This window comes from Sarcophilus harrisii, chromosome 3 (genome assembly GCF_902635505.1).
Source record: "Sarcophilus harrisii chromosome 3, mSarHar1.11, whole genome shotgun sequence".
In the NCBI taxonomy this organism is placed as follows: Eukaryota; Metazoa; Chordata; class Mammalia; order Dasyuromorphia; family Dasyuridae; genus Sarcophilus; species Sarcophilus harrisii.
The window spans coordinates 600,597,377-600,611,153 of record NC_045428.1 but is presented as its reverse complement, the minus strand read 5'-3'; the positions used below and the strand labels follow the sequence as shown (position 1 = coordinate 600,611,153).

The 13,777-nt window shown below is 68.8% G+C and overlaps 1 protein-coding gene across 1 annotated transcript; it reads left to right on the top strand.

Moving 5' to 3' along the window:
• The first annotated feature begins 707 nt into the window (after nucleotides 1-707).
• PRR12 (proline rich 12) lies at nucleotides 708-13,422 on the top strand. The gene is made up of 15 exons (XM_031961731.1): nucleotides 708-964; nucleotides 2,750-2,862; nucleotides 4,737-4,898; nucleotides 4,999-8,354; nucleotides 8,448-9,021; nucleotides 9,538-9,872; nucleotides 9,933-10,124; nucleotides 10,585-10,722; nucleotides 10,818-10,951; nucleotides 11,061-11,554; nucleotides 11,684-11,809; nucleotides 11,892-11,989; nucleotides 12,172-12,342; nucleotides 12,431-12,526; nucleotides 12,743-13,422. The coding sequence occupies exons 1-15, from the start codon at nucleotides 879-881 to the stop codon at nucleotides 12,893-12,895; spliced, it is 6,228 nt and encodes a 2,075-aa protein (XP_031817591.1). The 5' UTR covers nucleotides 708-878; the 3' UTR covers nucleotides 12,896-13,422.
• The last annotated feature ends 355 nt before the right edge of the window (nucleotides 13,423-13,777 follow it).

Sequence of the window (13,777 nt, the reverse complement as noted above, 5' to 3'; positions counted from 1 at the left end):
GGGGAAGGGGTCCGCCCGCCTCCCCCTCCCTCCCGGGGCTGCCCCCTCTGGCTTTGGCTGCGCCCGCCCTGGGCCCAGTGGGAGAAGGGCTCGGGCAGAGGCCGGCCTCGCTCCGGCACGTCGGGCGGGCGGGCCGCGGCCGCGTCTGCGCGCTGGCTGCGGCAGGGGCGGGCCAGGCCGGGGGCTCCTTTCTCCAGCCCAGCCGGCCTCGGCCCCTCCCTCCCTCCCTCCCTCCCTCCGTCCGTCCCTCCGCCCGGCGCGGGCAGCTCTCTCCCTCTCTCCACTCCTTCGCTCTCTCGAGCTCGGGCTTTTTTTTTTTTTTTTTTTTTTTTATTTGCATTTTGCACGGGATTGTGGGAGGAAGCGGAGCGCAGCCAGACAGCCCGCCCCCCGCCCCCCTCCCTCTTCTCCTCTCCCCTCCCCCTCCCTCCCTCCTCCCTCCTCCCTCCTCCTTCCCCGCAGCCAGCCGCCTTGTGCAAAGATGGCTGCACGGTGAGCGAGGAGGAGGAGGAGGAGGCGGCGGCGGCGGCGGCGGCGCCGGACGAGCGGCAGAGAGCGCCCGCAGCGGCCCCGCGCAGCGCAGCGCCCAGTCCCCCGCGGCCGCCCGGCCGGCTCCGACCCGCGGGGCGCCCCCCGCAGCGCGCCGAGCCCCGGGGAGCCCCAGTCCTCCCCCTCCCCTTCCTCCTCCTCCTCCCGCCTCCCCCTCCCCTCCCGGCCCCGTAGGCGCGGGCCCCGCGGCGGCAGAGGCAGAGAGAGGCCCCGGCCCCAGGCCCCCAGCGGCGGCTGCGAAGGCGCTGCGCCCCCTCCCCGTCCCCCTCCCCCTTCCCTCTCCCCACCCCTACCCCGGCCCACCCGCCCGCCCCCACCGCGGCCCCTTCATGGACAGGAACTACCCGAGCGCCGGCTTCGGGGACCCGCTCGGCGCCGGGGCGGGATGGAGCTACGAGAGATCCGCGAAAGCTAGGTAAGGAGGCCGGGCGCCTGGGGCCCGGGGCAGGGCACAGCGGGGCCTGGACGGGGCGGGCCGGCAGGGCCTGGACGGGGCGGGCCGCGTTGGCTGAAGGGGAGGAGTCGGGGCCGGGCCCCCCGGCGGCGGGGTGCCGGTGGGGGGGCTCCTGGAATCCTGTGGTGGCCCCCTTATATCACCGCCCCCCCCCCCTTCCCCCTAGTCCGAGGCCTGGCTGCTGCCTGTGCTGCAGCTCCACCCCCTCCCCTCCCCTTCCCCCCACTTCGGGGTGCGCTGGAATTCGAGAAAATGCAAAAGGGGGGAGGCCTCAGCCCCCTTCCGCAAAAGAGAGGGAAGGAGCGCAGACCCCAAAGTCTCCCTGGGCCCCCTCCCGCTCCCCCGCCCCGGTCCTATTGTTCAGCCGCTGCGCGAGGCACCCCCCTCCCCCCCTCCCCAGCCAGGTGGGACAGGGCAATCCTGAGCCCCCAGGACCAGGAAGGGGGGAGCGCTGTGTGGGCAGGCAGGTCTCTCTCCGGACACACCCCCCCCCTTCCCTTGAGTAACTGCTTCCATCCCCCGGCTGGAGGACTTGGACAATGGGGGGGATCCGCGTACCCCCAGACCCATCCACGCTTTCCCACTGGCGGCTGGGGCTCTAGGGTTTCCAGGCCCTGGTACCCGAGGCCATGTTTACTGGCGGTATCCTAGCTGGTATTTACATGCGGGAGGAACCCACTCCGTGTTTACATGTGTGCATGCTCACACCTCCCCCTCGGGCAGGCCTGCTCCACCCCCGAGTCTGGGATCCGCCAGGATTTGCCCCGCCGTGGGGGGCTCCTGCTGGCCCCAGGGGCCACAGGTCTCTACCTGTCTCTGGATGTCCTCCACGGTTCCCGAGCTCCAGGGCTTTGTGTCCGCCCTGGCTCAGCTTGACCTTTATCTGGGGGTCCCTTGAGATCGGGGCAGCTGACTCTCTGGAAGAGTGGACGCACTTGGTGAAAGTGGTGGGACTCGGCACGCAGTCGGGCCTGAGATGACTGTGCCGGGCGCGAGGGGGGCGTCCTCTCTTTGGAACCCACGTGTCCCTGGGCACCTGCACGCACCCCGGCCTTTAATCAGAGCTGGGCCTCTCTGGGCCACCTGTTTGGCGCCCCTTGAATCTCTCACTTTGGCAACCCATGACCCTGGGCCCAGGGAGGTGTCTGGGGAGTGAGCCAGGCTAGAAGGGACCCAGGTCTGGGCTGCCAGGGCCTCCCTCTGGTCTCTTGATTCCCACCTCTGTGGGACTGTGTGTCCAGTCTATTGTGTGTCTCCAGACCTCCCCTCTGCTGGGTCCTGCTGGTTTCCAATCTGGGAATTTCCCATCCCCAGGGAGAGAGGGGAAGATGCCCCAGTGGGTCCTTGGTCTCCATCCCCAGGGAGAGAAAGGAAGAGGCCCCAGTGGGTCCTTGATCCCCATCCCCAAGGAGAGAAGAGAAGAGCCCCAGTGGGTCCTTGGTCCCCATCCCCAGGGAGAGAAGGAAAGAGGCCCAGTGGGTCCTTCGGTCCCCATCTCCAAGGAGAGAAGGGAAGAGCCCCAGTGGATCCCTCAGTCCCCATCCCCAGGGAGAGAAGGAAAGAGACCCAGTGGATCCCTCGGTCCCCATCCCCAAGGAGAGAAGGGAAGAGGTCCCAGTCCTTGGTCTCCATCCCCAGGGAGAGAAAGGAAGAGCCCCAGTGGATCCCTTGGTCCTAGGGGCTGGGATTGGGCTGGTCTGGCCTCCATGGCCTGGGATAACCTTCCTGCCTCTCTCCCCACCTCAGCTTGGTATATGGAGGCTCCAGGACTTCCCACCCGGAGACGGACATCTTACACCGCCAGGCTTATGCAACCCCTCACCCACTTCAGGGGTATGCGACCAACCATCACCCTGCAGGTAGGGACCCTGGATGGCGGCGGCCCTCTCCCCGAGCCCCAGCCTCCTCTGCCCTCGGCCGTTGTCCCCAGGAGCTGGCAGGCTCTGGGGGGCTCGGCCTGGGCTTTGGTCCTCAGTGACCTGGACAGAACCTTATCTGTTCTGGGCTTGGTCCCCTTTCCCTCCCTGTTCTGGGCTTGGTTCCCTTTCCTTTCCCTCCCTGTCCTGGGCTCGGTTCCCTTTCATTTCCCTGACTGTTCTGGGCTAGGTCCCCTTTCCTTTCCCTCCTTGTTCTGGGCTCGGTCCCCTTTCTGTTCTGGGCTCGGTCCCCTTTCCTTTCCCTCCCTGTTCTGGGCTCAGTTTCCTTTCCTTTCGCCCTCTGTTCTGGGCTCGGTCCCCTTTCCTTTCCCTCCCTATTCTGGGTCGGTCCCTTTCCTCCTGTTCTGGGCTCAGTCCCTTTCCTTTCCTTCCTGTTCTGGCTCATCCCTTTCCTTTCCCTCCCTATTCTGGGCTCAGTCCCCTTTCCCTCCTGTTCTGGGCAGGTCCTTTCCTGCCTTTGGGCTCAGTCCCTTTCCCTCCCTGTTCTGGGCTTGGTCCCTTTCCCTGCCTTTTCTGAGGCTGGTCCCTTTCCCTCCTGTTCTGGCCTCAGTTTCCTTTCCTTTGCCTCTGTTTCTAGGCTGGTCCCTTTCCCGCCTGTTCTGGCTCGGTCCCTTTCCTTTCCCTCCCTATTCGGACCAGTCCCTTTCCCTCCTATTCTGGGCAGGTCCCTTTCCCTCCCTGTTCTGGGCTCAGTCCCCTTTCCTTTCCTTCCCTGTTCTGGGCTCATCCCCTTTCCTTTCCCTCCCTATTCTGGGCTCAGTCCCCTTTCCCTCCCTGTTCTGGGCTCGGTCCCCTTTCCCTCCCTGTTCTGGGCTCAGTCCCCTTTCCTTTCCTTCCCTGTTCTGGGCTCATCCCCTTTCCTTTCCCTCCCTATTCTGGGCTCAGTCCCCTTTCCCTGCCTTTTCTGGGCTCGGTCCCCTTTCCCTCCCTGTTCTGGCCTCAGTTTCCTTTCCTTTCGCCCTCTGTTCTGGGCTCGGTCCCCTTTCCCCGCCTGTTCTGGGCTCGTCCCCTTTCCTTTCCCTCCCTATTCTGGGCTCAGTCCCCTTTCCCTCCCTGTTCTGGGCGAGTCCCTTTCCCCTTTTCTGGGCTCGGTCCCCTTTCCTTTCCCTCCCTGTTCTGGGCTCAGTTTCCTTTCCTTTCGCCCTCTGTTCTGGGCTCGGTCCCCTTTCCTTTCCCTCCCTATTCTGGGCTCAGTCCCCTTTCCCTCCCTGGTCTGGGCTTGGTCCCCTTTCCCTGCCTTTTCTGGGCTCGGTCCCCTTTCCTTTCCCTCCCTGTTCTGGGCTCAGTTTCCTTTCCTTTCCCTCTCTGTTCTGATCTCGGTCCCCTTTCCCCGCCTGTTTTGGGCTCGGTCCCCTTTCCTTTCCCTCCCTGTTCTGGGCTTGTCCCCTTTCCTTCCCCTCCCTATTCTGGGCTCAGTCCCCTTTTCCTCCCCGTTCTGGGCTCAGTTCCCTTGCTTTGCAAAGCCAGCTGGCCCGGGTCTCTAACTCTGGATCGGCGCTTTTCCTCCTGGGGCTCCCACTGACCCTTCTCCTTAGTGGGCCTCCCTGGGCCCTCCTGAAGCATCCCTCCCTCAGGTTCCTTTCTTCCTTATCCCCCTATGCAGATGCGCAGCCTCCTTCCTGCCTCACTGGCCCCGCCCCTCCTGCTGGCCCCGCCCCACCGGCCCCGCCCCTTCCCGGCCCCGCCCCCGTTGCCTGGGTGCTGCTTCCCCTGCCTTTGGTGTCCGGGCCTCCGCCTCCCCGTGGGGGCTGTGTGGCCCGGGTTAGCTCTGCAACCTCCTGCCTGTGCCTCCCCAGGGCTCTCAGGCTTGTTCGACACGGGCCTGCACCATGCCGGATCGGCCGGCCCAGACGCCTCGGTCATGAACCTGATCTCTGCCCTGGAGTCCCGGGCCCCGCAGCCGGGCCCTTCGGCTTCCTCCCTCCTGTCCCAATTCCGAAGTCCATCCTGGCAGACAGGTAGCCCGGCCCCGCCGGCAGGGAGGGGGGTGGCTGGCCGGGGTCCGGGGGGGGGGAGGGGGTCCCGGCCTCCCCCTGACCTGGTGGCCCCTCTCCCCAGCCATGCACACGCCCGGCCCCACGGAGCTGTTCATCTCGGGGGCCCTGCCTGGCTCCGGGACGTTCCCGTCCTCCTCGGCTCTGTCCGCCTACCAGCACCCGGCCTCGTTCGGGGGCCGCCCCTTCCCGGTGCCGTCGTCCCTCAGCCTCCAGGACCCGCCCTTCAGCCCGCCGGCCAACGGGCTCCTGTCGCCACATGACGTCCTGCACCTGAAGCCTTCCCAGGCCCCGACTGTGCCGTCCTCGCTGGGCTTCGAGAGGCTGGCGGGGGGTGGCGTCCTGGGGCCCGCCAGCCTGGGGCCTGCTCAGACTCCTCCCTACCGCACGGGACCGCCTGAGCCCCCCCCTCCGCCCCGCCATCTCCCCACTCAGTTTAACCTCCTGGCCTCCTCCTCTTCCGAGCAGTCCTCCCCACAGCTGTACAACTTCTCGGGGGCCGCCCCGCCGGGCCCCCCGCCCGAGCGGGCCTTGCCCCGGCAAGACAGCGTCATCAAGCACTACCAGCGGCCGGCCAGTGCCCAGCCCCCGCCCCCGCCGCCCCCGCCCCCACCGGCCCACTCCCTGCAGCACTACCTGAGCTGCGGCGGCAGCTACCCGCCCCCGGCCATGGGCCACCGGGCCAGCCTGGCCTGCAGCCCTCTTGGCGGGGAGCCTTCTCCCGGAGCTGGGGAGGCGGCCAAGGGAGGTCAGGGGGCCGGCGCGGGGGCCACGGGAGCCGGGGGCCGGGCCGCGGGGCCCGAAGCTGGCCCCGGGACGGGGGGGCAGGGCGCCGGCGCCACAGGGGGAGGCTACCGCCCCATCATTCAGTCACCTGGTTACAAGGCGGCCAAGGGGGGTTACGGGGCAGGGGCGGGAACAGCTCGGCCCCCTCCGTCCCGATCCACAGCCACACCTAAGTGCCAGAGCCTGGGGGGCGGGGGCTATGCGACGGGGACCGGGAAGCCCAGCGGGGCGGGCAGTGGCGGGGGCCAAGCTTACTCGCCAGGCCAGCCCCAGGGCCTCCTGGGTCCCCAGGCCTACAGCCAGGGCTTTGGCGCCAGCCAGGCCCAGGACCTGAGCAAGGGGCCCGGCTACTCGGCGGGGCCTCCCCAGGCTCAGCCCGGCGGGCCCCCCCAGCAGCCTCCTCCCAGCCTGACCACCTGCCAAAGCTACTCGCCCGACCAGCTCCAGAGCCTTCCTTACGGGGTGCAGAGCGAAGGCTACCCCGGGCCCGCCCCCCACTCCCAGGGCCTGCCCACGGCCAGCCCCTCGCTCAGCTACAGCACAGGCCACTCTCCGGCCCTCTCGGGGCACGGGGGCGCCTGGGGCCATACGCCGGCCTCCCTGGGTGGCGGCGGGGGCGGAGAGGCCAGTCCCTCCCACATCATTCGGCCCCTGCAGTCGCCGCCGGCCAGCGGGGGAGGGCGGCCCCCGGGGGTGGCCAGCCCCGGGGCCCCCGGCAAGTACCTGAGCTCAGTGTTGGCCTCTCCCACCTTCCTGGGCCCCCCTGGTGGGGCCGGGGGCTACCCCGGGGCGGGGGGAGCCGGGGGCTACAAGGGCAAAGCAGATGGGGGGGAGCTGCTGGGGGGACCGGGGGCCGGGGGGGCGGGGCAGCGCACAGAGGATGAGGATTTCCTGATCCAGCACTTGCTGCAGGCCCCCAGCCCGCCCCGGGGCTCGGGCCCCGACGGGCTGGTGGGCGAGTGCGAGGAGCCAAGGGGCGGCGAGGGCCCGGGCGGCGGGAGTGGCCCCAAGACCGCGGCCGCCGCGTACGACCTGGCCAAGGAGGAGCAGCAGCGCTACCACCTGCAGAGCGTGATCCGGACGAGCGCCAGCCTGGACGACGGGGCCACGCTGGAGCTGGGGCTGGGGCGGCTCAAGGACAAGAAGAAGGCCACCAGCAGCGAGCGGGGCGGGGGCACGCCCGAGGGCCTGGCCACCTCTGTGGTCCACTATGGTGCCGGGGCCAAGGACCTGGGCGCCTACCTGCAGAAGACTCCGCCCCCACCCGCCCCCGCCCCACAGCCTCCCCCCCACCACAACCTGCTCCTGGAGGGGGCTCCCGAACTCCCCCTGGTCCTGCCCCCGCCTCCCCCCCCGCCTCCCCCACAGCTCCTGCCCTCCGTGCTGAGCCATGCACCCAGCCCCCCTGCCCCGCCGCCCGCCCCTCCGCCCCGCAAGGTGGGCGTGCATCTGCTGGAGCCCGCCCCCCGCGACACCGGACCTCTCCAACTCGAGGCGCATCTGCGGGCCCCCCCGGGCCTTGAGGCCTCCCCCAGTCCCCGGCTTCGGGCGGACGAGGGCCTGGAGGCCCCGGGGGCCATGCAAGACCTACTGGGCGCCTTGGAGCCACTGCCCCCGCCCCCCGCTGAGGCGGGCGGCCCTCAGCCAGGGGAGGCGAAGGACCCTGCAGGGGCCTACCGAAGCCCCAGCCCGCAGGGGCCCAAGGCCCCGCGCTTTGTGCCCTTGACGTCCATCTGCTTCCCTGATTCGCTGCTGCAGGATGAGGAGCGGAGCTTCTTCCCCACCATGGAGGAGATGTTTGGCGGGGGCACGGGTGACGATTACGCCAAGGCGGGCCCCCCAGAGGACGAGGCCGACCCTAAGGGCGGCGGCGGCGGAGCGGCCCCCGCGGGGCCCGCAGCCTACGATCCTTATGCCCCTTACTGCCCCACCGGCCCCACGGGTGGGGGGCCCGAGCCCCCTGGGCTGGGCTTGGACCCCAGCAAGACGCCCGTCGAGCTGCCCTCCACGGTCAATGCCGAGCCCCTGGGCCTGATCCAGGCCGGGCAGCACCAGCCGCCGCCACCGCCTCCGCCACCCCCGCCGCCGCCCCCGGAGCCCAAGGGCGGGCTCACCTCGCCCATCTTCTGCTCTTCCAAGCCCAAGAAGCTGCTGAAGACCTCGTCCTTCCACCTGCTGCGGCGGCGGGACCCCCCCTTCCAGACGCCCAAGAAGCTCTACGCCCAGGAGTACGAGTTTGAAGCGGACGAGGACAAAGCCGACGTGCCAGCCGACATCCGCCTCAATTCCCGCCGCCTCCCCGACCTGCTGCCGGACCTCGTGTCCAGTTGCCGCTCGCGCCCAGCCCTCTCGCCGCTGGGGGACATCGACTTTTGCCCGCCGCCCCCCGGCCCCACGGGGCCCCGGCGCCGCGGAAGGAAGCCCACTAAAGCCAAACGGGACGGCCCGCCCCGGCCCCGAGGACGGCCTCGCATCCGGCCCCTGGCCGAACCCCCTCCGGGGCCCCCGCTGGGGCCCCACCTTCCCGGCGGCCAGGCCGACGGAGCCAGGAAGCCGCGGGGCCGGGGCCGGGGCCGGGGCCGGAAGGCAGATGAGCCCAGCGGCGAGGGGCTGGAGCCCCTGAAGCCCCTCAAGGTGAAGGCCTCGGGGGCTGCCCAGGCGGGGAGGGGGAGGAGGTCCCACGGGTGGTCCCGGGCAGACCTGTAACGGCTCTGCCGTCTCTTCCAGATCAAGCTGGCCGTGCCCAAAGTGGGGGAGGGTGGCGGCCCCGTGGCGGGGGAGCCGGCTTCCTCGGGCCCCATGGATGGTGGCCTGGACTCCAGCCAGACCCGGGAGAAGATCCAGGCCAAGATCAAGGAGGTGGAGGAGAAGCAGCCGGAGATGAAGTCGGGCTTTATGGCCTCTTTTCTGGACTTCCTCAAGTCGGGCAAGCGGCAGCAGCTGCCCTCGGGCTCGGGGCCGCCCCCCAGCCCTTCCAAGGCGGGGCCCGGCCGGACTCTGGGGCCTCCCCCGGCGGTGGCGCCCCCGGCCCCAGCCCCGGCCTTCGGGCTCGGCGGGGCCCTGGAGGCGGCGGAGAGCGACGGCCTGGGACTCGGCTGCCCCTCCCCCTGCAAGCGCCTGGACGAGGAGCTCAAGCGCAATCTGGAGACCCTGCCCTCTTTCTCGTCCGACGAGGAGGACTCGGTGGCCAAGAACCGCGACCTGCAGGAGAGCATCTCCTCCGCCATCTCGGCCCTGGATGACCCGCCCGCCCCCAAAGACGCCGGGCCGGCCACCACTCCCGCCGCGGCCTCCAGCCCCGGTGAGGCCCCGCGTCGGCGAGCGTGGTGGCGGGCGGAGCGGGCCCGCGGGCTGGCCCCACCGGGGGCGAGGCTCCCCAGGGGAGGAGGGTCCGGAGCCGGGGTGGGGGGTGAGCCAGGGGCCCGGCCGGGCTAGAGCGTGGGCCCCGGGGGAGGAAGGCCCGGGCTTGACCGTGCCCTCGGACGTGTGATCCCCGGTGGGCCGCTTAACCGCTCACCCGGGAGCTCGGACTCCCGCCTCGGCTACCCCCGCTGTGAAGGGGGATCACGGTAGTGCCTACCTCCCAGGGTTGTTGTGAGGATCAAATGAGCGTCTCTGTAGGTGCTCGGCTCGGCGCCTGGCACACGGCATTCGTTTAATAAACGTCCGTCTCCTTCCTTCCTTCCGTCTTGGGGGGAGGGAAAAAGGAGGGGCTCCTGGGAAAGTCGGAAGGAGTGTGTGGGCTTGCTGCGGGCGGGCCGGGGCTCGGAGCCATCGCTGGGTGACTCAGTGCCACCCTCTGTCCTTATTCCTTCAGAGGCCCCCATCTTGGAAGAGAAGCCGCCCCCGTCACCTGCTCCATCTTCTCCTCCCTCGCCCCCTTCCCCACCACCCTTGGTACCCCCCGAGCCCACCTCCCCACCCCCTCCACCTCCTGCCATCCCTCCCCTTGGCCCAATCACCGGCTCCCCTCCGAAGTCCCCCCCAACCCCGGCCCCATCCCGGGGAGCCCCAATCTCGGCCCCTTGCACCAAGCCAAAAGCAGGGAGACAACGGGTGTGTGGGAGACAACGGCAAAGCAAGGGAGGAGGCCGGAGGCAACTTCGAAGAGGGGCAAGTTTGTCATCCTTGGAGACATCCCGGCCCCTCAAGGTGAGTCCAGGAAGGACCAAACCTATTCCCACCCCCTAGACCCAAACCCTTTCTCTCCAGTGGCGCCGTCATCTGCCCGTCTCCCTGGGCAACTACAAGGGACTTTTGGGTCTGAGGAGACTCCCCGTGAGGCGGGTTAGGCCCGGGGACTGCAGCAGAAATCCCAGTGTGGGCTCCCCAACCGGCGGAAGAGTCCTAAACTGTCCAGCTTGCCTGCAGGGGTCTGTCGGAGACCCCTCTGAGGAGCCGGAGGTGGGGGCTTTTCCGGGGAGGGGCTTGAGGGCCCGTGGTAGGTTGGCCCAAGGCAGATAGCCAGGGCTGTCCCTGGAAGCCCCGCTCCAAACCCCCTTCCTTTATATTCTGGCTCTGGCCAGAGGCAGCCATTAAGGCAGGCTGGACCTGGGTACTTGTAAGGACCCAGCCCGGGCCGAGAGTAGGCCCTTAATCAGTATGGGAGCCCAGGCCCCTCCAGGGGATCTGGATGCAGAGACCCAGCCATCTGAGGAGCAGTCTTGGGGCCCCCAGAGGGCCCGGCTTTCTGGCCCTTCTGGGGAGGATTGAGCCTGTGACTTGCAGAGCCCCAGTGCCGAGGAGCCTCGACTGGGATCTCGCTCAGAGGGCTGGGCCCGCAGACCCAAGCCTGGGGCAGCCGGGCAGAGGCCAGCAGGGGTGGGCGTGGGAGGGCTGACTGCCGCACAGGCAGCCGCTCTGACATGGGCCCTCCCCCCCGCAGCTGGCCCTGCAGACAGGCCGGGAGCCGCCTCCCATCTGGAGGGTGCAGAAGGCCCTTCTCCAGAAGTTCACCCCCGAGATCAAGGACGGACAGAGGCAGTTCTGTGCGACCAGCAACGTGAGCCTGTCTGGGAGTGCGCTGGGCTTGGGCCGCGGGCCTGCGGGGTCACGGCGGACACGGCCCTCACTCTTGCCTCGCTTCCGCTTTTCCAGTACTTGGGCTATTTTGGTGACGCCAAGAACCGCTACCAGCGTCTCTACGTGAAGTTTCTGGAGAACGTGAACAAGAAGGATTATGTTCGAGTCTGCGCTCGGAAGCCATGGCACCGGCCCCCGGCCCCTGTCAGGTACGTGGGCCCGTCCTCCGGGAGGACTCCCCTGCTGGGGAGAGGGACCTCGGGGGGCCAGGTCGAAGGAAGATTCGGACTTTTGCCTCTCCTCTCTGTCTCTGCTCAGGCGTCCGGGACAGCCGAAGGCCGCTCCGGTGCCATCCGGGACGGTGGCCCCGGTGGGGGGGGCCTCCCTTCCCAAGCCCCCAGCTACTCCTTCAAAGCCAGAGCCCCCCGAGAAAGCCCCAGAGAAGCCCCCAGAGAAGGCTCCCGAGAAGCCCCCTGAGAAGCCCCCTGAGAAGCCCCCCGAAAAACCTCCCGAGAAATCCCCGGAGCCAGCCCCAGAGAAAGCACCTCCTCCGGCCCGTCCTCCCGACAAAGAGCGGGCCCTGCGGTCGGAGCGGGTGACTCGGGAGCGAGGTTCACGGCCCGCCCAACCCGCGGCAGAGGCCGCCCCAGCCAGGCCCCCGCGCCCTCCAAAGGCCCGTCCGGCCAAGGTGAAGGCCGAACCCCCCCCGAAGAAGAGGAAGAAGTGGCTGAAGGAGGCGAGCGAACGTTCAGCAGCGGCCAGAGGCAGCTCCTCCGAGTCCGAGTCCTCCCCCGGGCCCCCCAGTGAGGATGGTGAGGGCCAGGCCGCGGTCCCTGAGCAAGGGGCCCGCCTTGGCACGGCCGGCAGGGGGCGGGGGGCGGCAGGAGTGGCGCTGGGGGGGGGGCGGGCCCTACAAGAGCCGTCCTTCCCCCTTCCCGCAGAGCGGGCGGCCCCCGGGCGGCTACTGAAGACGCGGGCCATGAGGGAGATGTACCGCAGCTACGTGGAGATGCTGGTGAGCACGGCCCTGGACCCCGACATGATCCAGGCCTTGGAGGACACACACGGTGAGTGGGGGGGCCGCCCCCAGGGGGGCCGGGCTGGGGCTCGCCCCAGGGCGCCCGGCTCCTCATGTCCCTCTGTTCACAGATGAGCTGTACCTGCCCCCGATGAGAAAGATTGACGGAATCCTCAATGAGCACAAGAAAAAAGTTCTCAAGCGCCTTTCCCTGAGCCCAGCCCTGCAGGTGCCTGACAGCGGGCCGGGGGTGAGGGGTCACGGGTCGGGCAGCCGGGGGCCCGGTGCTGCTGGCACGGTCAGGGGTCAGAGCCGGGGGCCCACCACTGCTGGCTCAGGGGGCCCTCCGCCCGGGGCAGGGGTCTGGCGCTGGGGCCCGGAGGCCTTCTGACCACCTGTCTCCTCTCCCAGGACGCCCTACACACCTTCCCCCAGCTGCAGGTGGAGCGCGGCGGGGCCGGGGCCGGGGGGGCGGAGGGCGCCCCCGGGACGGGCTCCGGGGCCGTGCGGCTTCGGCCTGCCGGGGACCCCTACAACCGGAAGACCCTGAGCAAGCTGAAGAGGACCGTGGCCCGAGCCCAGGTGAGTCCCTGGGAGCCCCAGGGGGGCTGGAGGCCGTGGGGTCTGGCCTCCCGGAGCTCAGGCCCCTCTGTCCTTTTCCCCGGCCCAGGAGTTCAAGGTGGAGCTGGACAAGTCAAGCTTCTACACGCTCTATCACGCTCTCCACCACTACAAGTACCACACCTTCCTCCGCTGCAGGGACCAGGTAGCGCCCCGACCTTTCCTCAGGCCCCTCAGGCCCATCCTCTCTTGACTGGGGAGAGCCCTGTCCTTGGTACCCCTTGTTCCCCTGGCCTCTCTTGGTCTCCCATGACCCCCCCGGCCCCCCTTGGTCTCCCCCTTCTCCCTCCCTCTGGGAAGCCCCACAGGTCCCGGGTCTCGGCCCAGCCCAGGGGGCTCCAGCCCGGCCTCTCCCCTGCAGACGCTGGCCATCGAGGGAGGCGCCGACGACCTGGGGCAGGAGGAGGTGGTGCAGCAGTGTATGAGAAACCAGCCCTGGCTGGAGCAGCTGTTTGACTCCTTCAGTGACCTGCTGGCCCAGGCCCAGGCCCAGGCCCAAGGCCGCTGCGTGTGACCGGCCCTTGGCCGCCACTGGCCCTGCCGGGTTGTAGCCCTCCCCGCCCCCGCCCTTTCACTGTACAGAGAAATTATTTATATATATATGTATAAATGTCTATTTAGTCCCCTCCCTCCTTTGCCCTCCCCTCCTCTGCCCTCCCCCATGTACATAATGTATAGGCAAAGTCTATGTCTGGGGGGCGGGCGCTGCTCCTTCCGAGACCTTTCTCAAGGGCCGCCCCTCGGGGCGTGGCGGGTGGGGCGGGGATCCAGCTTGTTAATTATTTGTAATCTTATTTATTGTACATAGTTGGGGAGGGCCGGGGGAGGGGGCAGAGAGGGCTCGGGCTCCGGCCCCCCTTTTCTACAGCGCTTCGGTCCCGGCCGCCTCACTCGGTCTCCGTGTCGTCTGAACGTGGTTCTCTTTTTGATCAGTCTGTCCCCCCCTCGTCTCGCTGTCTCGGGCTTCTATACGATTCACTTGTATACACTGTGTACACACAGATCCAGCCGGGCTCCCAATCAGCAACCACTTTATTTGCACGGGCCGCCCCTCGTGTGCCTCTGTCCTGCGCTCCGTGGGAGTGGGGGGCGGGGGAGGGGGCGCTCTAGGGACCGCTTCTTAGAAACCCAATTTGGGGCCGGGTGTGCTTCTAGAATCCTAAGAGCTGTCCCGATGCTGCCGAAGTAGGCGATGAGCTCCCCGTCCCCGGGGACTTCCCGAGGAATATGGGTGATCCCGAGGGGGCCGAGGCTCCTTCCTGTCCCCAGTTTGCCCTAAGTGGAAAAGGGGAGAGGGATGCTCCCACAGAGGAGGAACCGGGCTCACCACAGGGGGCCTCCCCCTGGCTGGGAGCCAGAAAGCCTGGCCCGGCTGGTGGTCCGCCAGGGACTCTGG

Bases quoted from the DNA above. Each gene is read 5' to 3' on its own strand.
- PRR12 (XM_031961731.1), top strand. From the start codon at position 879: ATGGACAGGAACTACCCGAGCGCCGGCTTCGGGGACCCGCTCGGCGCC. The intron at 11,555-11,683 runs GTGAGGGCCAGG...CCCTTCCCGCAG, and splicing joins CGGGCCCCCCAGTGAGGATG to AGCGGGCGGCCCCCGGGCGG. The intron at 11,990-12,171 runs GTGCCTGACAGC...CTCCTCTCCCAG, and splicing joins CCCTGAGCCCAGCCCTGCAG to GACGCCCTACACACCTTCCC.